This window comes from Bombina bombina, chromosome 6, assembly GCF_027579735.1.
Source record: "Bombina bombina isolate aBomBom1 chromosome 6, aBomBom1.pri, whole genome shotgun sequence".
Lineage (NCBI taxonomy): Eukaryota > Metazoa > Chordata > Amphibia > Anura > Bombinatoridae > Bombina > Bombina bombina.
Window position 1 is genome coordinate 302,803,656 of NC_069504.1, and position 26,743 is coordinate 302,830,398.

General features: G+C 38.6%; 1 protein-coding gene across 1 annotated transcript in view; it reads left to right on the plus strand.

Moving 5' to 3' along the window:
- CEP290 (centrosomal protein 290) overlaps window positions 1-26,743 on the plus strand; it is an 862,077-nt gene that overhangs the window by 212,859 nt on the left and 622,475 nt on the right. Inside the window, 1 exon segment of the mRNA XM_053716925.1 lies at window positions 19,637-19,867. Within this exon segment, the coding sequence (XP_053572900.1) occupies window positions 19,637-19,867 (231 nt within the window).

The window sequence follows — 26,743 nt, forward strand, 5'->3', positions numbered from 1 at the left end:
GTCCTTTTTTGAAGGACAGTTCCTCCTGCTAATCGGGGGGGGGGGGGTCTCGTGTTTGGTGGTGGGTGGAAGTCCACTTGGGCTCATTGCCATCGACCCTCTCTATGAGTGTTCTCTTCAAGTTTGGATATCCTCTACAATCATTCCCTGCTCAAATGTTTGTGTCGCTTTGGGAAGCCGATCAGGCTTTCAAGGCGTCGGTTTAAGCTCCACCGCTTCTGTAGCAGAAGGTGGGTTTGAACCCAGGTGGGGCTCCGGCCTTTTCATCCTGAGTGTACTAGACATCTAGCATTCCTTAGATGTTTCTTTTAACCTTCTTCTCTTCGGCCATGTCGCTTTTTGTGGTGGATCGTCGATTCTAGCAGGAGCAGGCGTCAGTGAGACTCTTTGCTCCGTTTATATCTAGAGTTGTGTCACAGTTTAGAGGCTTCACCTCCATAGACCTTGTTACAGGAATTTGCTGGAGCAGGGTTCATGTGTTCATCGCAACCTGGACTCTCTGAGGCTGACTGCGTGGAATTGAACGCTTGGTCTTAGCCAAGAGGCTTTTTAAGATTTTTAAGATTTTTTTTTTTTCTCTCGACTGGCTATTGCTTCAGCGCTCAGAGTTTCTGAGATGGCTGCTTTGCAATGTGAAGTCCCTTACCTAGTTTTTCATGCAGCTAAGGCTGTTCTCTCTGGGTTAGGTTTTCTTCCTATGGTTGTTTCAGATCGCAACATCAATCAGGAGATTGTGCTTCCTTCCTTGTATCCTAATCCTTCTTTCTTTCATGTAATTAACAAGAGTCCATGAGCTAGTGACGTATGGGATATACATTCCTACCAGGAGGGGCAAAGTTTCCCAAACCTTAAAATGCCTATAAATACACCCCTCACCACACCCACAAATCAGTTTTACAAACTTTGCCTCCAAGGGAGGTGGTGAAGTAAGTTTGTGCTAGATTCTACGTTGATATGCGCTCCGCAGCAAGTTGGAGCCCGGTTTTCCTCTCAGCGTGCAGTGAATGTCAGAGGGATGTGAGGAGAGTATTGCCTATTGAATGCAGTGATCTCCTTCTACGGGGTCTATTTCATAAGGTTCTCTGTTATCGGTCGTAGAGATTCATCTCTTACCTCCCTTTTCAGATCGACGATATACTCTTATATTTACCATTTCCTCTACTGATTCTCGTTTCAGTACTGGTTTGGCTTTCTACAAACATGTAGATGAGTGTCCTGGGGTAAGTAAGTCTTATTTTCTGTGACACTCTAAGCTATGGTTGGGCACTTTATTTATAAAGTTCTAAATATATGTATTCAAACATTTATTTGCCTTGACTCAGAATGTTCAACTTTCCTTATTTCCAGACAGTCAGTTTCATATTTGGGATTATGCTTTAAATTATCATATTTTTTCTTACCTCAAAAATGTGACTTTTTTCCCTGTGGGCTGTTAGGCTCGCGGGGGCTGAAAATGCTTCATTTTATTGTGTCATTCTTGGCGCGGACTTTTTTGGCGCAAAAATTCTTTTCCGTTTCCGGCGTCATACGTGTCGCCGGAAGTTGCGTCATTTTTGACGTTATTTTGCGCCAAAAATGTCGGCGTTCCGGATGTGGCGTCATTTTTGGCGCCAAAAGCATTTAGGCGCCAAATAATGTGGGCGTCTTATTTGGCGCCAAAAAATATGGGCGTCGCTTTTGTCTCCACATTATTTCAGTCTCATTTTTCATTTGCTTCTGGTTGCTAGAAGCTTGATGTTTGGCATTTTTTTTCCCATTCCTGAAACTGTCTTATAAGGAATTTGATCTATTTTGCTTTATATGTTGTTTTTTCTCTTACATATTGCAAGATGTCTCACGTTGCATCTGAGCCAGAAGATACTACAGGAAAACCACTGCCTGCTGGATCTACCAAAGCTAAGTGTATCTGCTGTAAACTTTTGGTAGCTATTCCTCCAGCTGTTGTTTGTAATAATTGTCATGACAAACTTGTTAAAGCAGATAATATTTCCTTTAGTGATGTACCATTACCTGTTGCAGTTCCCTCAACATCTAAGGTGCAGAATGTTCCTGATAACATAAGAGATTTTGTTTCTGAATCCATAAAGAAGGCTTTGTCTGTTATTTCTCCTTCTAGTAAACGTAAAAAGTCTTTTAAATCTTCTCTCTCTACAGATGAATTTTTAAATGAACACCATCATTCTGATTCTTTGGACTCTTCTGGTTCAGAGGATTCTGTCTCAGAGATTGATGCTGATAAATCTTCATATTTATTTAAGATGGAATTTATTCGCTCTTTACTTAAAGAAGTACTAATTGCTTTAGAAATAGAGGATTCTAGTCCTCTTGATACTAATTCTATACGTTTGGATAAGGTTTTTAAAGCTCCTGCGGTTATTCCAGAAGTCTTTCCTGTTCCTAATGCTATTTCTGCAGTAATTGCTAAGGAATGGGATAAATTGGGTAATTCATTTACTCCTTCTAAACGTTTTAAGCAATTATATCCTGTTCCGCCTGACAGGTTAGAATTTTGGGACAAAATCCCTAAAGTTGATGGGGCTATTTCTACCCTTGCTAAACGTACTACCATTCCTACGTCAGATGGTACCTCGTTTAAAGATCCTTTAGATAGAAAAATTGAATCTTTTCTAAGAAAAGCTTATCTATGTTCAGGTAATCTTCTTAGACCTGCTATATCATTGGCTGATGTTGCTGCAGCTTCAACTTTTTGGTTGGAAACTCTAGCGCAACAAGTAACAAATCGTGATTCTCATGATATTATTATTCTTCTCCAGCATGCTAATAATTTCATCTGTGATGCCATTTTTGATATTATTAGAGTTGATGTTAGATTTATGTCTCTGGCTATCTTAGCCAGAAGAGCTTTATGGCTTAAGACTTGGAATGCTGATATGGCTTCTAAATCAACTCTACTTTCCATTTCTTTCCAGGGAAACAAATTATTTGGTTCTCAGTTGGATTCTATTATTTCAACTGTTACTGGTGGGAAAGGAACTTTTTTATCACAGGATAAAAAGTCTAAAGGTAAAAACAGGGCTAACAATCGTTTTCGTTCCTTTCGTTTCAACAAAGAACAAAAGCCTGATCCTTCGTCCTCAGGAGCAGTTTCAGTTTGGAAACCATCTCCAGTCTGGAATAAATCCAAGCCTGCTAGAAAGGCAAAGCCTGCTTCTAAGTTCACATGAAGGTACGGCCCTCATTCCAGTTCAGCTGGTAGGGGGCAGGCTACGTTTTTTCAAAGAAATTTGGATCAATTCTGTTCACAATCTTTGGATTCAGAACATTGTTTCAGAAGGGTACAGAATTGGTTTCAAGATGAGACCTCCTGCAAAGAGATTTTTTCTTTCCCATGTCCCAGTAAATCCAGTGAAAGCTCAAGCATTTCTGAATTGTGGTTTCAGATCTAGAGTTGGCTGGAGTAATTATGCCAGTTCCAGTTCCGGAACAGGGGATGGGGTTTTATTCAAATCTCTTCATTGTACCAAAGAAGGAGAATTCCTTCAGACCAGTTCTGGATCTAAAATTATTGAATCGTTATGTAAGGATACCAACGTTCAAGATGGTAACTGTAAGGACTATATTGCCTTTTGTTCAGCAAGGGAATTATATGTCCACAATAGATTTACAGGATGCATATCTGCATATTCCAATTCATCCAGATCATTATCAGTTCCTGAGATTCTCTTTTCTAGACAAGCATTACCAATTTGTGGCTCTACCGTTTGGCCTTGCTACAGCTCCAAGAATTTTCACAAAGATTCTCGGTGCCCTTCTGTCTGTAATCAGAGAACAGGGTATTGTGGTATTTCCTTATTTGGACGATATCTTGGTACTTGCTCCGTCTTTACATTTAGCAGAGTCTCATACGAATCGACTTGTGTTGTTTCTTCAAGATCATGGTTGGAGGATCAATTTACCAAAAAGTTCTTTGATTCCTCAAACAAGGGTAACCTTTCTGGGTTTCCAGATAGATTCAGTGTCCATGACTTTGTCTTTAACAGACAAGAGACGTCTAAAATTGATTACAGCCTGTCGAAACCTTCAGTCTCAATCATTCCCTTCGGTAGCCTTATGCATGGAAATTCTAGGTCTTATGACTGCTGCATCGGACGCGATCCCCTTTGCTCGTTTTCACATGCGACCTCTTCAGCTCTGTATGCTGAACCAATGGTGCAGGGATTACACGAAGATATATCAATTAATATCTTTAAAACCGATTGTTCGGCACTCTCTAACGTGGTGGGACAGATCACCATCGTTTAATTCAGGGGGCTTCTTTTGTTCTTCCGACCTGGACTGTAATTTCAACAGATGCAAGTCTCACAGGTTGGGGAGCTGTGTGGGGATCTCTGACGGCACAAGGAGTTTGGGAATCTCAGGAGGTGAGATTACCGATCAATATCTTGGAACTCCGTGCAGTTTTCAGAGCTCTTCAGTTTTGGCCTCTTCTGAAGAGAGAATCGTTCATTTGTTTTCAGACAGACAATGTCACAACTGTGGCATACATCAATCATCAAGGAGGGACTCACAGTCCTCTGGCTATGAAAGAAGTATCTCGAATTTTGGTTTGGGCGGAATCCAGCTCCTGTCTAATCTCTGCGGTTCATATCCCAGGTGTAGACAATTGGGAAGCGGATTATCTCAGTCGCCAAACGTTGCATCCGGGCGAATGGTCTCTTCACCCAGAGGTATTTCTTCAGATTGTTCAATTGTGGGGGCTTCCAGAGATAGATCTGATGGCCTCTCATCTAAACAAGAAACTTCCCAGGTATCTGTCCAGATCCCGGGATCCTCAGGCGGAGGCAGTGGATGCATTATCACTTCCTTGGAAGTATCATCCTGCCTATATCTTTCCGCCTCTAGTTCTTCTTCCAAGAGTAATCTCCAAGATTCTGAGGGAATGCTCGTTTGTTCTGCTAATAGCTCCGGCATGGCCTCACAGGTTTTGGTATGCGGATCTTGTCCGGATGGCATCTTGCCAGCCATGGACTCTTCCGTTAAGACCAGACCTTCTGTCACAAGGTCCTTTTTTCCATCCGGATCTGAAATCCTTAAATTTAAAGGTATGGAGATTGAACGCTTGATTCTTGGTCATAGAGGTTTCTCTGACTCCGTGATTAATACTATGTTACAGGCTCGTAAATCTGTATCTCGAGAGATATATTATAGAGTCTGGAAGACTTATATTTCTTGGTGTCTTTCTCATCATTTTTCTTGGCATTCTTTTAGAATACCGAGAATTTTACAGTTTCTTCAGGATGGTTTAGATAAGGGTTTGTCCGCAAGTTCTTTGAAAGGACAAATCTCTGCTCTTTCTGTTCTTTTTCACAGAAAGATTGCTATTCTTCCTGATATTCATTGTTTTGTACAAGCTTTGGTTCGTATAAAACCTGTCATTAAGTCAATTTCTCCTCCTTGGAGTTTGAATTTGGTTCTGGGAGCTCTTCAAGCTCCTCCGTTTGAACCTATGCATTCATTGGACATTAAATTACTTTCTTGGAAAGTTTTGTTCCTTTTGGCCATCTCTTCTGCTAGAAGAGTTTCTGAATTATCTGCTCTTTCGTGTGAGTCTCCTTTTCTGATTTTTCATCAGGATAAGGCGGTGTTGCGAACTTCTTTTGAATTTTTACCTAAAGTTGTGAATTCCAACAACATTAGTAGAGAAATTGTGGTTCCTTCATTATGTCCTAATCCTAAGAATTCTAAGGAGAAATCATTGCATTCTTTGGATGTTGTTAGAGCTTTGAAATATTATGTTGAAGCTACGAAATCTTTCCGAAAGACTTCTAGTTTATTTGTTATCTTTTCCGGTTCTAGGAAAGGCCAGAAAGCTTCTGCCATTTCTTTGGCATCTTGGTTGAAATCTTTAATTCATCTTGCCTATGTTGAGTCGGGTAAAATTCCGCCTCAAAGAATTACAGCTCATTCTACTAGGTCAGTATCTACTTCCTGGGCGTTTAGGAATGAAGCTTCGGTTGACCAGATCTGCAAAGCAGCAACTTGGTCCTCTTTGCATACTTTTACTAAATTCTACCATTTTGATGTATTTTCTTCTTCTGAAGCAGTTTTTGGTAGAAAAGTTCTTCAGGCAGCGGTTTCAGTTTGAATCTTCTGCTTATGTTTTTTGTTAAACTTTATTTTGGGTGTGGATTATTTTCAGCAGGAATTGGCTGTCTTTATTTTATCCCTCCCTCTCTAGTGACTCTTGTGTGGAAAGATCCACATCTTGGGTAGTCATTATCCCATACGTCACTAGCTCATGGACTCTTGTTAATTACATGAAAGAAAACATAATTTATGTAAGAACTTACCTGATAAATTCATTTCTTTCATATTAACAAGAGTCCATGAGGCCCACCCTTTTTTGTGGTGGTTATGATTTTTTTGTATAAAGCACAATTATTCCAATTCCTTATTTTATATGCTTCGCACTTTTTTTCTTATCACCCCACTTCTTGGCTATTCGTTAAACTGATTTGTGGGTGTGGTGAGGGGTGTATTTATAGGCATTTTAAGGTTTGGGAAACTTTGCCCCTCCTGGTAGGAATGTATATCCCATACGTCACTAGCTCATGGACTCTTGTTAATATGAAAGAAATGAATTTATCAGGTAAGTTCTTACATAAATTATGTTTTTTCTTCGAAGTGGTTATTTCATAACTTGAATGTGGTTCGGGCCTTGAAGTTCTATCTTCAGGCTACAATGGAGTTTTGTCAAACTTCTTCCTTGTTTGTGTCTATTCTGGGAAGCGTAAGAGGCAGGAAGCCTTGTCCACTTCCTTGTTTTTCTGGTTGAGGATCATGGTCACTTAGCTTATAGAGTCAGCGGGACACAAGCCTCCTCAGAGGATTAAGGCTCAGTTAACTAGAGCTGTGGCTCACTCTTGGGTTTTGAGAATAAGGCCTTTAGGTATCAGATTTGTAGGGCAACTCCCTGGTGTTCCTTACATATTTTTTTCAAAATTTTTACATATTTGACATTTTTGCTTCGGCCTCCTCAGAGGATTAAGGCTCATTCAACTAGAGCTGTGGCTCCCTCTTGGGTTTTGAGAATAAGGCCTTTAGGATCAGATTTGTAGGGCAACTACCTGGTCTTCCTTATATATTTTTTTCAAAATGTTTACATATTTGGCGTTTTTACTTCAGCAGAAGCAGCTTTTGGGAGAAGGGTTTTTGCAGGCTGTGGTGCCCTCAGAACAGGTTCCGCCTCTCTTTTTACCCTCCCGTTTTCATTCAGTGTCCTAGAGCTTGGGTATATGTTTCCCACAAGTAAGGAATGAAGCCGTGGACTCTCCTCATATTAAGAAGGAAAACATAAATTATGCTTACCAGATCATTTCCTTTCCTTCTGTATGAGGAGAGACAATGGCTCCCGCCCGAATTCTCAGTTGGGCGGACTTTAATTTGGTTTTGTTCTTCTGGCACCATTTATGCCCTGATATTTATTCTACTGTTCCTTGTTCCTTCGGCAGAATGACTGGGGTGTCTTTGCCTCCTCCTGGTGGCCAGGTTCAGTTTTCCCCACAAGTAAGGAATGATGCCATGGACTCTCCTCATACAGAAGGAAAGGAAATTATCTGGTAAGCATAATTTGTTTTCCTGGTATTTGCTGCCATCTGGTGGCAGTTCAGTGCAAATGTTTTTGTGTATGTAAACTGTATTCTATCTCTTTCATAGTATGAGATTACAGCACTGTCGGTGGCATGCAATATACTTAGCTATCTAAGTGATCTTAGGACACTAATATGTTTATATAATAGCATATACATTATTAAAAAAAGGGCTGCTTTTTATGTTACTCTTTTTTATACAGGGGCTCCATATTTTATTTTGAGGGGATTTTTAAATATGTCTGTGACATATATGTTATCCTTTTTTGTGTATGGGGCTTATTTTAATCTCTCTCATAGGGAGGTGATATTTCTAAGATCTGTGACGTAATGTTTTATGTACACTGGGAAATGGTAAGAGAACCAAAAAGGTTTAGGGTTTAATTAGCACTCATCCCTAAATACGTAAGGGTTAAAAAATTGAATTTTTAATAAAGACCAAAGTAAAAACAAGGATATACCTTGATAAAGTACCCACACTAAAACTGTACGCCTAGCCCCCCTGTTTCCTGGCCGATAGCAGCTCCCTCGGCTTCAGGTGTCAGGGATTAGGGACAGTGTTAAAACCAACAAATAGTGCACAACAAAGTGCTTACTGCAAGCACAAACGCGTTTCGGCTGTATTATTCAGCCTTTCTCAATGTGATCGTTCAAGCCGAGGCCCGGGTGCCACCCTCTTAAATAGTGCATGTGTGTAAGTTCTTAGCCAATCCCTATCCTGCATGACAAACCGCCCATTCAGTAGCCAATGTAAAGTGGTATGTAATGGGCGTAATTGCCGGTTGCGGTATGATTGGATCTAACAACTGTTTCAAACACCAATCATAAGCCAGCAGTGCTAGAGAAGGACTCGCTGAAGTATTGTGAATCAATTTCTTGTAAAACACTAACCGTTAGAAGATATAAACATAGCAGATCGCTATCAACGATCAGTTACTGAATTGTCTGTGAACCTCTTACACTCATTGCATCATATGCACACCTCCGATTAAAACGTTGCAGTCTGGTGTTCACAACTTTTATCGCAATATGTGTCGGGTTCAAATGGGCTCTCTGCATCCTGTGTGTGCCGTAACCAAGTGGCTAAAAGGCTACACGGCTATATCAAATCCATGCTGTAAAACCCACCCTGCAACTCATGCGTTAACCAATATGTGTCATCCTGATGTGGAGGCTTACTGACGTATTATCATATGGTTCGTAAGAGCCTAATTCTCACTATGTTAATCTTATTCAGTGTCCGTTACGTTAGCACGCTGTGTGTTACATTAGGGCTCACCTTCATCTGTCATATGTGAGCTGTCGATAACAGATTGATGATTTATATGGAATCATGTGTCCAAAACACATTTTATACCATCCCTCTCATTGGTCACCAAAGCTTAATAGGATTTACATGAGCGTCAAGGGGTTTATATTAACTCAATATATGATCGCAAAAAACGATATATATATATATATATATTGTATGGGCAGTGTGTTCACTTATAAGCAGTTACAGGTATACCTCACTTTACAGCGCTTCACTTTACAGCGATTCGCTAATACAGCGCTTTGTGGAGCTGAAGTTCAACCTCCAAGGATTTTGAAACAGTGCTGTAATCATCATGAGATTGCGAAAAAAGTGAATGGCACTATTTTGTTATGCTTAGTTCACTCTGTTAACAGCATTGCAGTGCAATCTTTGTCTCAGTGCTAGTCTGGCAAATTTTACTACAGTAATTGTCACTATTTTACAGGTACAGTATTTATTGAATACTAATTGAATACTTGCTGTGCTAGTGTTAAACTAAACATAGCACTAATGCACCCCTAATATATGTTAGTTCAGTCATGTTTTCAAGATTTTAAACACTGAAAAGAAAGCTATAACTGCCTTGTTTCACTTTAAGGCGGTTTTCACTTTACAGCGGGGCTCCGGTCCCTAACCCGCTGTATGAGCGGGGTATACCTGTATATCACATCCATTTAGTTCATACTTAGTCTTTCTTTCCAAAAGTCTAATATAACATATTTGTCTGCTCCAATAGACTCCAGGGTCATTACTCATAAAATGAAGTTACACAGTGCACTATGTAAGTTATGTATATTGCACCCTATTTTTTTATCACAATGATTATTAACCCTTGTGAGTACACTGCTTGGAACACTTATAAGTGGTAGCTATAAAGTTGCATCCCCACATTAATATTTTTAGTATATTATGCAAGTTAATATTCCAAGTGTTAATGCTCAATAGTATCCCATAGTTAAGAGTGTGGTGTATTATACATTCTTATACCATTGGTTCATTATATGAACCTAATATACATAGTCAGTACTCTAATCTTCTGGCTTGAGCCTAGTTAGGCAAGTCTCATAGTAAAGTGTGGCTCATTTAATTGCATTAGTATGAAAATACATATGCATTATTTATGAAACACATTATGTATGAAACACATTATGTATACTTAATGGTATATATTATATATCTGAGGGTAGTGATGTGTATAGGAGTCAATAGAAGTTAGAATCCAATTTTGGCTGGTATGGAAAATGGCATCAAGAACCTATTAAAAATAGCACTACGGGCGGCACTTCAGACAATGAGCTGTCAATGTGTTTAAATTCAAAGATAAATATTGACAAATATACAGGGAGTGCAGAATTATTAGGCAAGTTGTATTTTTGAGGATTAATTTTATTATTGAACAACAACCATGTTCTCAATGAACCCAAAAAACTCATTAATATCAAAGCTGAATATTTTTGGAAGTAGTTTTTAGTTTGTTTTTAGTTTTAGCTATTTTAGGGGGATATCTGTGTGTGCAGGTGACTATTACTGTGCATAATTATTAGGCAACTTAACAAAAAACAAATATATACCCATTTCAATTATTTATTTTTACCAGTGAAACCAATATAACATCTCAACATTCACAAATATACATTTCTGACATTCCAAAACAAAAACAAATCAGTGACCAATATAGCCACCTTTCTTTGCAAGGACACTCAAAAGCCTGCCATCCATGGATTCTGTCAGTGTTTTGATCTGTTCACCATCAACATTGCGTGCAGCAGCAGCAACCACAGCCTCCCAGACACTGTTCAGAGAGGTGTACTGTTTTCCCTCCTTGTAAATCTCACATTTGATGATGGACCACAGGTTCTCAATGGGGTTCAGATCAGGTGAACAAGGAGTCCATGTCATTAGATTTTCTTCTTTTATACCCTTTCTTGCCAGCCACGCTGTGGAGTACTTGGACGCGTGTGATGGAGCATTGTCCTGCATGAAAATCATGTTTTTCTTGAAGGATGCAGACTTCTTCCTGTACCACTGCTTGAAGAAGGTGTCTTCCAGAAACTGGCAGTAGGACTGGGAGTTGAGCTTGACTTCATCCTCAACCCGAAAAGGTCCCACAAGCTCATCTTTGATGATACCAGCCCAAACCAGTACTCCACCTCCACCTTGCTGGCGTCTGAGTCGGACTGGAGCTCTCTGCCCTTTACCAATCCAGCCACGGGCCCATCCATCTGGCCCATCAAGACTCACTCTCATTTCATCAGTCCATAAAACCTTAGAAAAATCAGTCATCGTTTCAGCTTGTGTGTCTTGTTCAGTGGTGGTCGTCTTTCAGCCTTTCTTACCTTGGCCATGTCTCTGAGTATTGCACACCTTGTGCTTTTGGGCACTCCAGTGATGTTGCAGCTCTGAAATATGGCCAAACTGGTGGCAAGTGGCATCTTGGCAGCTGCACGCTTGACTTTTCTCAGTTCATGGGCAGTTATTTTGCGCCTTGGTTTTTTCCACACGCTTCTTGCGACCCTGTTGACTATTTTGAATGAAACGCTTGATTGTTCGATGATCACGCTTCAGAAGCTTTGCAATTTTAAGAGTGCTGCATCCCTCTGCAAGATATCTCACTATTTTTGACTTTTCTTAGCCTTTCAAGTCCTTCTTTTGACCCATTTTGCCAAAGGAAAGGAAGTTGCCTAATAATTATGCACACCTGATATAGGGTGTTGATGTCATTAGACCACACCCCTTCTCATTACAGAGATGCACATCACCTAATATGCTTAATTGGTAGTAGGCTTTCGAGCCTATACAGCTTGGAGTAAGACAACATGAATAAAGAGGATGATGTGGTCAAAATACTCATTTGCCTAATAATTCTGCACTCCCTGTAAAGCCCTTGTGTGATTATGACTTTTTTAAATATTATCAAACATACATATCTTTGATTATTGTTCCTTGATATTTGCAACCTAAAAATGTTGCCTATCTTAGATGACACAAATGAAATCATTATCAGAGACACACTCATTTCTGATTCATCTACTTATATTAGAGGAATACCCAATAATTATTAGCTTCATTCATTCCATGTGGCATGACTGAATTTAGTTTAAATATCCAGCCTGTTTCCTTTTGTAACAGAACATTTTTGGTGTTACCACCTCTAATAACTGGTTTAACTCTTTCAATGCCCCAACATTTGAAGGATGTAGTTTTACCTGCGTGGTGTGACAAAAAATGTCTAGCTACGCTTGTTATTTTTTTGCCTTCTTTTTGATCCTTTTGGGCATTGCGTATATTACATAAGTGTTCTGTTATTCTTGTACTCAATTTACGTGTTGCCATGCCTGTGTATATCAAATTGCACGAGCATGATAGACAGTAGATGACATTATCACTCTGGCAGTTAATATGTGTTTTAATTTTCCATTTTTTTGAAAATCTGTCGGTGATAAATTCCTTTTTACTCATAAATTGGCAGGTTTTACAATGACTACAGGGTGTGGAGCCTTGATAAATTGTTTTTTTATTCCTGTTTCTGTTGAAGTGACTTTGAGATAAGCTGTCATTGATATTCCTGGCACGCCTAAAGGTGAAAGAAGGCTTGTCAGGTAGTAATCCCTTTAACCTTTCATCAGTGTCTTTTCACTATTGAGCTTACATGTTCACTTTGATTACTATAGGTAGAAATAAATCTTAGAGTGTCTCTGATACACATTTTTTGTTTTTAGGTATGAGAAGATCAGACCTATCTTTGTTTTGGGCTTTATGATATGCCCTTGCTAACAGTTTTTTGGAGTAGCCCCGTTGGAGGAGTCTATCACGTAGTTCTGATGCTGCCTTTTTGAAAGAATATATATCTGTACAGTTTCTCCTTATTTTAAGGTATTCACCGTATGGGAGGCTGTTAATTGTGGAAGGGTGGTGATTGCTCTGTGCATGTAAGATATTATTGGTAGCAGTTGCTTTCCTATATGTGTCCGTCACTAATCTATCATTACTTTTGGAGATTGTCAGATCCAAGAATTCAACTTTATTAAAACTTACACTGTGTGTTAGATATAATCCAAACGGATTAGTGTTAAGTAGTTTAATGAATTCTTCCCAAATTTCTCACAGACCTTCCAATACCAGGAGAATGTCATCTATATACCTGGACCAGTGGGAGATGAATTGGGTGTACTGGTTCATGTGGTTATTGAACACTATCATCTCTTCCCACCAACCCAGGTATATATTGGCATATGTGGGCGCGCAGGATGTGCCCATTGCGGTGCCACAAATCTGTAAGAAAAACTTATCATCAAACACAAAATAGTTATGTGTAAGCACAAATTTTAATAATTTGATGATAAATTCTTTCGTGTGTGGATCCATATTAGTGTCCTTTTCCAAGAAATGAGCTACAGCTTTAATGCCCCATTCGGTTTTAATGCTTGTATAGAGGGACTCTACATCGCATGTTATTAAGATAGACTGTTCTGTTATGGAAATATTTTGCATCTTATTTAAGATGTGCATTGTGTCCCTAGTATGTGATGGTAGGGCATCTACAATTTTTCTTAGTCTCGCGTCAACATATCTGCTGGCTCTTTCTGTAAGTGATCCTAGCCCTGACACTATTGGTCTACCAGGCGGACAAGAAATATTTTTGTGGGTCTTAGGCAGTAAATACATAGCGGCTACTTTAGGATTATTAACTGTTAGATATTTGTACTCTTTTTGGTCAATAATCTTATCTTTGAAAGCTGTGTCAATAGGTTTTTTATACATTTCAAGAAAATTCTCTGTAGGGTTCCCTAAGAGTTTTTTATAATTGGAGTGATTGGACAGTTGTTTCATGGCTTCTGAGATGTACATTGTATTTGGCCATATCACTACATTACCCCCCTTATAACTATTTTTTATTTGGACATCTGTCCATTGTGTCATTTCACTCATAACATCACTTTCTGCTTTGGTCATGTTTTTCAGGCACCTTACATCCTCATTTAGGGATATTATGTCTTGACAGACTAAATTTAAAAATGTGACTGCTTGAGGGGATATAGTGCTTGGGGGGACAAATTGTGACTTTGTTTTTAAAATATCACGCCAATCTTCATTACTAGATAACATTTCATTTGTAGTCATATCGTTATCTTCAAGTAAAGATATTAAGTCATTTAGGGCTGTATTGTTTTATGTGTCAGACTCAATTTCTTAATGCTTTTGGACACTAATATATTTATTTCTGTGTGTTATTAATAGGGATACAGTTTTTTAATCTCCCTAATATTGAGATGAAAATTGCTATGTCTGTGTCATGTATGGTTTCACAATTCTTAGTGTTTTAAGGACACTAATATCTTTATTTCTATTTTATTTATAGGAAAACAATATTTTAATTTCCTCATATTAAGTGTAATTGTTATGTTGGTGACATGTATTGTTGCATGTATCATTCTCAATGTATTGGTGTTTTTAGAACACTAATATATTGTTTAATCTATTTCTATTCTTTATTTATAGGAATACAATATTTTAACCTCCCTCATATTGAGGTGCTAGTTCTATGTCTGGGACATGTATGGTTTTATGTATTATACTCAAGTTCTTAGTGTTTATAACACTTATGTATTTATTTCTATATGTTGTTTTTTATGAATTCAATATTGTAATTTCCCTCATATCGAGGTATATTTGTTTTCGGCACTATTAGGTATGTTTCTAACCTATGTTGCCTAATGAACTCTAATCTAATCTTTTCCTATTGAGGTCATTTATGAATGTCTGTGTCATCAGATTTTGACTGATGTTATATACACACACAGAGAGAAGCACACTCATAGGAACAAACAACTGTCTCAATACTATTGTTAGCCTGTTCTATGGTGATTTACCACCTGGGTGCAGCTTCTTTTAGCCCAGTAATGCTTTTCACAGAAAAGAACTTTCCTGTAGTATATCAGTCTGATCCCGCCTATTACTGTCAGTCCAGCACCGAAATACCAGGCAATTCCTCTCTGAACAAGGAACACAGCAACCCCAGACGATCGTTTCAGCCTTCATTGGGCCTCGTCAGTGAGGTGTAGCCATATATATTTATGTGTGTGTATCAAGGACGTGCAGTCATAGGAGGCAGGGGAGGCACAGCCTCCCCTGCCATATGGGGCCAAAGTGTAATTAAATTAATTTTAATGTAAAAAAAATTGTAATAAAAAAAAAAAATCACCATTTTTTTTTCCACCCATGTAACGCTATGGAGAGGCATCATACAGGACTGCATCTCTCCATAGTGAAACATGGATAAATTTCTACTATAGCAGCAGCGCCACCCACTGTTTATAAACAAAATTAAGACTAACCAAAGCAAAAATATTAGCCAATAGGAGGCATTCCTCTTTGCCAGGGAGCCAATCAGAGACGGTCATGTTCTCCTGGTGATTGACAGCACCAGGAGAACTGACTGGCGCTGATTGGCTCCCTGCGCATGCGCAAGGGAGCAGCTGAGCATAGACGGCGGGAAGTGAGGAGGGGAGGGAGAGACTGTCTCTGTGGTGTCTCCAGGCTGTCATCTTGTTAAGAGCCCTGCCCTGTCCAAGGAGAGAGATTGTTTCAAAGAGTTAAGGTAAGTGAATGAAATTCACTAGTGTCAGCTCTAAAACCTACTCATCTGCTTCTTCTAATTCAAATTCCAAAGTGTTTTACTAAATGCGCAATATATATCAGTTATATCAGTGGGAATTTGAATAGAGGAGCAGATGAGTAGGTTTTCTGTGTGTTCCACGACTACGGCTTCTGCTTCCCCCCACCCCCGCACTGCAGCAGATAAAAAAAAAAGACATCTTGAAGACGTTATTTGACTAGTTTATTTCAAGTGTAAACTTGGTTTAAAAAAGCATGGGCTGCAAAGTCGACTTCACTGTGTGTGGGGGGCTTCAGAAACTATAGAGCAGAGGGTTTGGTGTAACAGCTGCAGGTACTGTCTTCCGTAGTGTGGGGGGCTTCAGAAAGTTTAGAGCAGAGGGTTTGGTGTAACTGTTGCAGGTACTGTCTTCAGTAGCTGCATTGGTAAGGAAACTCCCCACATCTGTCCCTCCCCCGTGTCTTTCCAGCAGTTAGTGAGAGGCTGAGAGCAGGCACTGCTTCTAGGAATAGGAAAGGGAGTGTGTGGACTCATGGCTGCAGCTTTTAATGTGAGGGTGTCTTGTAGCACTAGCAGGTGACTTACTCTTCATCTTATCTGCACTTATGCACTAATAATAAGGCTGTTGTATGTTTTTAGAATTGTCACGTATTGTATTTGTATTTTTTTTGTCTCTGAGGACCTCTAGTGGTCATTTGTAGTATTGCAGCTGTAACAGCAAATCTAATTACATTTGTCATGGTTAGTGATACTGACTGCTCTCAACATTTAAAAAAAAAAAATAACATAAATTGTAACCTATCTATTTTGTTTTTATATCAACCTGGTGTCAATTTCAAAACATATTGGAGGAGAAGAGAGGGGAAAAAAAGTAAAAAAAAAAAAAAAAAAAAGACTGGCCATAGTGTCACTGTTAAAAAAATATATCTAACTGCACCATCTGCCCCATTATACCTCTTCTGTCAAGATTTTATCTTAAAAATTCTACACTTGTTTAAAATGTTTTTATTATTATTATTTAGGCAAATTATCATTTGCATATAATTTTGTACAAATCTATACTGCTTCTTATATAGCTTGCTGTCAGCTGGGAAACAGTACAGATTTGTACAATATAATATGCAAGTTATCATTTGCATAAATAATAATAATAAAAAAAAATCAAACAAGTGTAGAATTTTTAGATAAAATCTTGACTGAAGAGGTGATCTTATGCAATCTAAGTGCTGCAGATGTGACAGTATGTATTTCTCATAATTTCAATTCAAACTTATCTCAAGTTAATAGGATAACCACCCATTTATTATCTAAAATTATATATTGTATTCCTATGTAATTGCAATGTCAGAATTTAACTGAGCGTTTGTCTCATGTTGTGTGTGTGTGCATTATTCTCCAGGTAATCAACACAATACAGATGTGCTGGTGCATACGTGCAGTGTTTCTTAACCGCATTCCTCAAGTACCCCAACATGCAAGGTTTTCATTATAGCTGAACCAGTGCACAGGTGAAATAATCAGCTGATCATTAACACCATGGTTACTACTAACTTGCTCTCACCCATCAGCTGATTATTTTACCTGTGCACTCAGCTATAATGAAAACCTGCCCTGTTGGGGGTACTTGAGACCCGCGGTTGAGAAACAATGCTTAAATTTAATTTAAGCTACTTCTTTTGGGCTCATATATGTGTTTCTCCGGTGTATCATTGTCAGCGCCTCACTAGCCTCTGATCTCACTGCACGTCACTGGTGTGTGTGTGTATATATATATATATATATATATATATATATATGTGTGTGTGTATGAATGTGTGTGTGTGTATATATATATATATATATATATATATATATATATATATATATATATATATATATAAAAAAGCTATCTTAGGCCTGTAATATGATCAAATGAAGTGTGTCACTGAGCGCCTACTACAATGATGACCCTTAGCTCTAATAAATTGACCCCTAGCGGTCAGAAAATGTATGGAGAATCAGAGGAAATATTATCAAAGCGCCAAGTAACAATGGCAGGGTCTGGATAATGAATTAAGTTTTATTCAAGCAAATGCATATGAATAAAAATTTAAATTGAAACGATGTAACAGTTGAAACAATTTAATGTGACAATTGTAAAAACAATGTTACAATTAAAACAAATAATCGAGGATCCAAGATTTTACAATATTAAAATACAATGTTAAAAATATATCAAACTCCTTGGGAGATGCCTAGGATTACAATAAAATTGCAAATAAACAAATGATTTCCTGTGTGTGGCCTGTGGGCGTGTTAGAGCGGTGTTCTTAATGCCTTATGACCAAGGAATTAATGTGTTGTCCTAGTTATTCTATGATGAAAGGTATATTGGTTATCTTTGTGTGATAATATGTGATGATTTGTGTCAAAAATCAAAGTGTGTTTATAAACCAAAAATTAAAAATTTAAAATTAAAAATAAATTACTTTGAATAGTGAAAGAACTGCACTAAAAAACGTTTAAGCGGAGAACAGTTGTGAACGGTAAAAAACAGTAAAAGTACAAGTCCAGTGCTTATCTAAATATAAACTGTCATCATAACTGATTGGCAGTGAAAAAATGTCAATACAAATGCGAAACAGTGAAAAAGGTGGTCTTCACAATTGAGCAAAAACAATCCAGTGATCAAAATAAAAGGTTCCCTTTTATTTTGATCACTTGATCGTTTTTGCTCAATTGTGAAGACCACCTTTGATTTCTTCCTAAGGTACTGTCGGACCACAATATCAATCAGAAAATTGTTGTTCCTTCGTTCTGTCCTAATCTTTCTTCTCAGAAGGTATGTCTGTTGCATAACCTTGATGTTGTGCGTGCTCTGAAATTCTATTTGCAGGCAACTAGAGAATTTCGGCAATCTCCTTCCCTTTTCGTTGTTTTCTCTGGAAAGCATAGGGCCTGAAGGTCACTTCTTCTTCTCTTTCTGGTTGAGAAGTGTTATTCGGTTGGCTTATGAGACAGCTGGACAAGAGCCTCCTTAGAGAATTACGGCTTATTCCACTAGGGCTAACTCTTCTTCTGGGGCCTTCAATCATGAGACTTCTGTGGGACAAATCTGCAAGGCGGTCTCTTGGTCCTCGTTGCATACTTTTCCCAAAATTTTCAAATTCAATACTTTTGCCTTAGCTGAGGCTTCTTTAGGGAGGAAAATTCTACAAGCAGTGGTGCCTTTCTGTTTAAGTCTGCCTGTCTTGTTCTCCCTCCCTTCCATTCTGTGTCCTCTAGCTTGGGTATTGGTTCCCACTAGTAATTAAATGGATTTGTGGGCCGCTTTTGTCTATTTTCAAACTTCAGGCACCTCTATACCCTTGTGTCATCTTCTCTTTCCATATTCCTTTGGCTGAATGACTGGGGGTTTATGGAAAGTGGGAGTGATACTTAACGGCTCTGCTGGGGTGTTCTTTGCCTCCTCCTGGGGGCCAGGAGTTGAATTCCCACTAGTAATTGAATGGATTCATGGACTCCATGCCAGGAAAGAAAATCATTTATCAGGCAAGCATAAATTTTGTTTTTAAAGAACAGTGTAATCATATGTCATATCATGGCACCCTTTCAATTAAACTGATTGATTAATTGATTAATTACTTATCTTTTTTTTGTTTTCTTAAGGCTTAGAATAATTTTGAATATGATGATTTCCCCACCCAGAAAAAATCAGATTACACTGCTCTTTGTATAGATTGTAATAGACCCCACTCAGTGACATAAATCAGACAATTAAGCAAATATATTTGTAATTACACAGTTAGTAAAGGGACAGTACACTGAAAACAGAACTTTGCTGTAGAAAATAAACATTTCTTTTTGTTCTGTTATAAAGTTATCTACACCCAATATAGGGCTAGATTACAAGTGGAGCACAAAAATATTAGTGCCATTGAGTGCTAACAACACTAAATATAAAGTAAGCTCAAAAGAAAAGGAAGAGCTGTGAAATCAACCTAGTCTGGGTTTCACAAAGAGAATGGAATTCAGCAATCTTTTAATAGTCAAAAAATCATGTAATGTAATCATAAAGCTGTTAAAATGTATTTTATGATTAACACCCACTTGTTCATTTATGCACTTACATTACAGAATTTGCTAGAAACTCTTAAGATGGACCCTGATGAAATGAAAAAATTAATTGCAGAGAACTCCCGAAAAATGACTGTCCTCAGAGTGAATGAAAAATCTCTAACCAGGAGATACACAAACTTTATTGAAATGGAACAGCATTTAAGGAAAGAAAACATTAAATTGAAGAATGAAATCTCTGAGATGGAGTCTGCAGTAGCAGAAAGAATAGGGTACCTTCAGCGATATAAGGTAATAGCGTATCATTTATAAAGGGTGGGTTTTTGTGTGTAAGAGAAAAATGTAAATTACTAGTTAAGAGATGAAAGTTACTAGTCCACTCATTCTTGCCTAAAGGCAAAAGCCAAAATCCTTTCATTGCCAATGCATTTTCTTACTAGATTTTTTTCAGTTTAAATATTAATAAACAAAAAAAAGATCAATAATATTATTTAGATCTTCCACAACTCAACCTTTATAATAAAAAATTTTTTTTTTCTTTTCTAATAATTTATGACAAAGACAAAGAATCAAAACAATGAATTTAAAAGAACAAGTCAAAAGTAATTTACTTTGATTATCAAATTTACTTGTCTCTTGGGATCCTTTCTTGATGAACATACCTAAGTAGGTTCTGGAGTGTGTATGCGTAGTGAGCACTATTTGGCAGCAATTGTTTTTTTTAATCAGTTTTTAAACACTAGATAGCAGTGTCTGCAACAATGTTTACCATTGCAAACACTGCTTTCATTTAGTGCTCAAGGCACATGCACACTTGTGCATATTTGTATATGCTTTTCAACCAATAGAACAAAATAAATTGGTTTATTCTTTGAAAAGCCATGCTCTAGCTGATTTAATAAAAATGTAATTTTGTTATTCATGTCCCCTTTAAATGAATTATTTGTTTAAGAGCTTATCCGGTGCATTTTCCGTTTTATGATGTTATGCTATTGTTTATCTAGCACCCTGGATAGTCCTAGCCTGCTATGCATGTGTGTGTATGTATGCACTACTATAATATACAGTTATCTTGGTGCTAGATAACAAGTAAAGAGTCACACATTTTAAAATAAATGTGACATTTAACTCGAAGAATGCAGATTCTCTGTTTCTCTAGACAGTGCAGGTGATGTTGCTACGCCTGATTTAGTTTTAAAGGGACAGTAAACCTTATATAAAACTTTCTAATAATGCAATCCTCCCTAGCAAGCTTACCTTTTTATAAGTCTGTAAGAACTAAATGTATTAACTAAAAATGATGGTGCCCCTGGCCGCTGTTATTTTTTTTTTTAATTTAAATTAGCAGCAAGCAGTCCATTTAGAAGGCGACCATTCACTCCAATTTTTCCCATGTAGAGTGCTTTCAGGGAAATATGGAGTTGCTGCACACACACATATATATATATATATATATATATATATATATATATATATATATATAGTAGCTGCAATCAACTTGTCACAAGACATTCTGTCAACGATTCTGTGAGTATTCAGATAAAAAAAAGATTTAGGTCCGGCTGTTGTCTTCTGCTAAGCAAAACCGCTCATTGCTAATTGACATAAAAAAGCAGCAGCCAGGGGCACCATCTGTAGAGCATTTTTTTAAGGTGATTTTTAGTCCCAGTTTAAACAGATTTATTATACATTATTGTCACTGAGCATTGCGTTAGTGGAAAGTTTCATCAAACAATGTATGTCCCTTTTTAAGGACAGTAATGTCAAAATTAAACTTTCAGTATTCAGATAGAGCATGTGATTTTAAACAACTTTCCGATTTACTTCTATAATCTCATTTGCTTTATTCTATTAGTATCCTTTGTTTAAAGCATATTTACATATCCTCAGAAGCAGTAATGCTGCATCCGATTGGTGTCTACACACATTTGTCTCTTGTTTTTAGCTTGCCAGATGTTTGCAGCTAGCCCCTAGTAGTGCATTGCTGCACATTCAACAAAGGATTCCAAGGCAATGAAACACATTTGATAATAGAAGTTATTTGGAAAATTGTTTAAAATTATATGATTTTTCTGAAGCATGAAATAAACATTTTGGTTTTCATGTCCCTTTAAGTAGTGAAAGACTAGGCTGTGTACCTGACTTACAGCTACCTCCTTGTATCTTGTTTTATAATACACAATCTATTTCAATGTAAATGTATAAAGTTATAATATACAGCTCAGTGGTAGATATTTAAATTATAAATAGTGGAAGGAAAAAAAATAACAAATATAAATATACTCCTAGCTGTACACCAATGGATAATAAAATGCTACATGGGTATTCTCCATCTCCAGCACTAAATGTAGCCTCCAATCAGCAAGTGCTACCCAGTGTACTGAACCAAAAATTGTCTGGCTCCTAAACTTAACCCCTTCACCCAAAATGACGTATATATACGTTGTGCGGTACTTTGGCTATATACGTTGTCGCTTCAGCAATCTCAGCTGTTAAGTTACAGCCGAGATCTGGAGCTCCTGAAGCTTGAGGCATCTCCCGCATATGGACCCATAGCGCGATCGGTACTCAGCCTCCATATGAGGGCAGATGCCTGATCGTTACAGACATTGACACTGTGTGTGTCACAGTCTGTAACAATATTTCTGGAGCTGGCGGGAGGCGTGGGCGACCCAGCAGGGTAGGCGGAGGAAGTGGGAGCGGCCCTATGCTAGGATTTTTTTTTAAAGGGACAGGTAGAGATGGGGCAGCTACAATAAGGAAAATGGAGGTGTGGGGGACCCTATAATATAAAAATTGCGGGGGGGAGGGGGGCACTACGCTATGAAACAGTAAAAATAAATAAAAATATTTAACCCCTTTGTGACCAGACCACTTTTACATTTTCTGACCGTTTGGGACCATTTCTGCGGTGTTTGTGTTTAGCTGTAATGTTCTTCTTACTCATTTACTGTACCCACACATATTATATATCGTTTTTCTAAAAGTACCATTATTTTCATCATATCTTAGAATTTACTTAACATTTTTTATAAAATATGATGAAAAAATGGAAAAAAACACACTTTTCTTTCTAATGACACTGTGAGTCCACGGATCATCATTAATTACTGTTGGGAATATCACTAACTTTGACCCCCAAAATCTCTTACATGTCTACAACCACCAAAAAACACCCATGCTAAATAGTTTCTAAATTTTGTCCTGAGTTTAGAAATACCAATGTTTACATGTTTTTTTGCTTTTTTGAGAGTAGTACTTTGCTATTTCCAAACCATTTTTTTTTAAAAAAAATTATCAAGTTACATTGGAAAACTGATATCTGTCAGGAATCCCTGAATATCCCTTGACATGTATATATTTATTTTTTAGTAGACAACCCAAAGTATTGATCTAGGCCCATTTCATGCCACCATTTCACCGCCAAATGCCATCAAATAAAAAACATTGTTAACTTTTTCACAAACTTTTTCACAAACTTTAGGTTTCTATCTAAAGGGGAGGAGAGTCCACGGCTTCATTCATTACTTGTAGGAGTTAAGAACCTGGCCACCAGGAGGAGGCAAAGACACCCCAGCCAAAGGCTTAAATACCTCCCCCACTTCCCTCACCCCCCAGTCATTCTTTGCCTTTCGTCACAGGAGATTGGCAGAGAAGTGTCGGAAGATTCGGAGTAGTCTCTTATGGAGGTTTGTACTCTTCGCAGTGGGACTAGAGTTTTAAGTAGTCCTGTCAGCCTCTCAGTGAGAGCTTGGGTGAAAGTTAGAGTCCGGAGATGCACTGAGAGTCTTTCTGCGAAACCATCCCAACTCAGATTAACAGCTCCATAAGCAATCCGCGTTTACGAGTTTCGCTGCCTGCTTTCTACACTCAAGTCCATGTCAGGAGCGATGCTACTACACTGTCACACTTGAGAGAGGCCGTGTTCCTGCTCCACGGCGTAGATTCTGGTAAGATAGTTTCAATTTGTATACACATAATGATTACGCAGAAGACAGGGTCACAGTGTGATACCTTTTATCTTTATAGAAGGGTTAATATCCCTAGTAGGGGGATTATTGAACGGGGGGGTTTGTACATACTATTGTTTATTGTGTCATTGCTGCGATATGTGTGAGATGTGGCTCTGGGTGTTCTTTAGTTTAATTTCCGGGAGTATTTGCGCGGCAGATTTGGTGCGTTTTCTCCCTAGTGCAGGGGCGGTCCTGCGAGGCATTCCTTCTGTGGGGTGGGGCCTATTCGACTTCCTTTGCTTGACCAGCAGCGCAGGAGACATAACGGTTTCTGTGGTCCGGGTTATAGTAGGTGGTGAGTACCATTGGAGGCTTTAAAGGTGCCATTTTATATTTATTATATCTTGTCCGTAATAAAGACGCAAGCTATGGAGGACTCTAACGCTTTAGAGGGTACTCCCTCTTTATGTCTAGTACCTGTGTTTATTGTGAGGAGGTTCTGGTAGATCCGCCTGCTCAACTATATTCCACATGCCTTGATAAGTCACAACATCTCGAAAGAAAAGGATGTCTAGTACTACTGAGCCATCCACCTCTGAGGGCTCCCCGTCCCGTGAGGTACGTTCCCTACATACATCTCCGAGTACACATGCAGCTCCCCAGGTCATATCTATTTCTCCTATGGGAGAGATCCATTGGCCATCAGATTTTGCAGATCAACTGCAAACGGTGGTCTCTAAGGTGATAAGTGCCTTACCACGTTCTGCTAAGCACAAGCTTAAGATAAAATATGGCGATCCGGCCCAGGGGTCTTATACTCCAATGGATATCTCTGAAAGATTATCCGCTGATGAGGACGACTCCGACTCTTTGGAGGATGTTCCTTCTGGGTCGGAGTCCAAGTAACTTAAAGCTCCCACTGCGGAGGAGCCTGACTTTAGGTTTATGGTGGAAAATGTGTGCTTTTCTTCTGTTAAGTGTGATCAGTCCACGGGTCATCATTACTTCTGGGATATTACTCCTCCCCAACAGGAAGTGCAAGAGGATTCACCCAGCAGAGCTGCATATAGCTCCTCCCCTCTACGTCACTCCCAGTCATTCTCTTGCACCCAACGACTAGATAGGATGTGTGAGACGACTAAGGTGATTTTATTTAGTTTTATTTCTTCAATCAAAAGTTTGTTATTTTTAATAGCACCGGAGTGTGTTATTCCTTCTCTGGTAGTGTTTGAAGAAGAATCTACCAGAGTTTTTTCTATGATTTTAGCCGGAGTAGTTAAGATCATATTGCTGTTTCTCGGCCATCTGAGGAGAGGTAAACTTCAGATCAGGGGACAGCGGGCAGATTAATCTGCAAAGAGGTATGTAGCAGCTTTTATTTTCTGACAATGGAATTGATGAGAAAATCCTGCCATACCAATATAATATCATGTATGTATATTTTACATTTGAGTATTCTGGGGAATGGTACTTCACTGGAATTACACTGTGTATATAAGACTTTAGCCTATTTGCAAGCAACAGGCTTTTTAATAACTCTTAATTTATGTTAAACGTTTTTGCTGGAATGTAAAATCGTTTTCATTTTCTGAGGTACTGGGTGAATAAAATGTTTGGGCACTATTTTTCCACTTGGCAGTTGCTTGATCTAATTCTGACAGTTTACTGATCTCTCTCACTGTTGTGTGTGAGGGGGAGGGGCCTTTTTTGGCGCTTTTGCTACGCATCAAAAATTTCAGTCAGAAGCTCATTGTTTTTTCCTGCATGTTCCGGTTCATCTTACAGAACTCAGGGGTCTTCAAAGCTTGTTTGAGGGAAGTAATCTTCACAACAGAGCTGTGAGATTGTAGTTGACTGTGATAAAAAAACGTTTATTCTTTAACTTTTTTATGCCATCAGGGTTAGTTATTCTTTGCTAATGGGAACAAGCCTTTGCTAAAATTGTGTTTTGTTTTTACAAAGTTTGATGCTGTAACCTTTTCAGTTTATTGATTTTAACTGTCATATATCTTTCTGTGCTTCTTAGGCACAGTACGTTTTTCATTGTATTTTACTTGAATAATATTTCCAAGTTGCAAGTTTAGTTGCTAGTGTGTTAAACATGTCTGATTCAGAGGATGAGACCTGTACTATTTGTGCTAACGCCAAAGTGGAGCCCAATAGAAATTTATGTACTAACTGTATTGATGCTACTTTAAATAAAAGTCAATCTGTACAAATTGAACAAATTTCACCAAACAACGAGGGGACAGTTATGCCGACTAACTCGCCTCACGTGACAGTACCTGCATCTCCCGCTCGGGAGGTGCGCGATATTGTGGCGCCCAGTACATCTGGGCGGCCATTACAAATAACATTACAAGATATGGCTACTGTTATGACTGAGGTTTTGGCTAAATTACCAGAGCTAAGAGGCAAGTGTGATCACTCTGGGGTGAGAACAGAGTGCGCTGATAATGCTAGGGCCATGTCAGATACTGCGTCACAACTTGCAGAACATGAGGACGGAGAGCAAACGGTCCCTAAGGTGGAGGGAGCAGTTTCTACTTTAGCTAAGCGTACCACTATCCCGGTGGAGGATAGCTGTGCCTTTTCAGATCCAATGGATAAAAAGTTAGAGGGTTACCTTAAGAGAATGTTTGTTCAACAAGGTTTTATATTGCAACCCCTTGCATGCATTGCGCCGGTCACGGCTGCAGCGGCATTCTGGATTGAGTCTCTGGAAGACAACCTTAGTTCAGCTACTCTGGACGACATTACGGACAGGCTTAGAATCCTTAAGCTAGCTAATTCATTCATTTCGGAAGCCGTAGTACATTTAACTAAACTTACGGCTAAGAATTCCGGATTCGCCATTCAGGCGCGCAGAGCACTGTGGCTAAAATCCTGGTCAGCTGATGTAACTTCTAAGTCCAAATTACTTAATATACCTTTCAAAGGGCAGACCTTATTTGGGCCCGGTTTGAAAGAAATTATCGCTGACATTACAGGAGGTAAGGGCCACGCCCTGCCTCAAGACAGAGCCAAACCTAAGGCTAGACAGTCTAATTTTCGTTCCTTTCGGAATTTCAAAGCAGGAGCAGAATCAACTTCCACTGCTCCAAAACAAGAAGGATCTGTTGCTCGCTACAGACAAAGCTGGAGACCTAACCAGTCTTGGAACAAGGGCAAGCAGGCCAGGAAACCTGCTGCTGCCCCTAAAACAGCATGAATT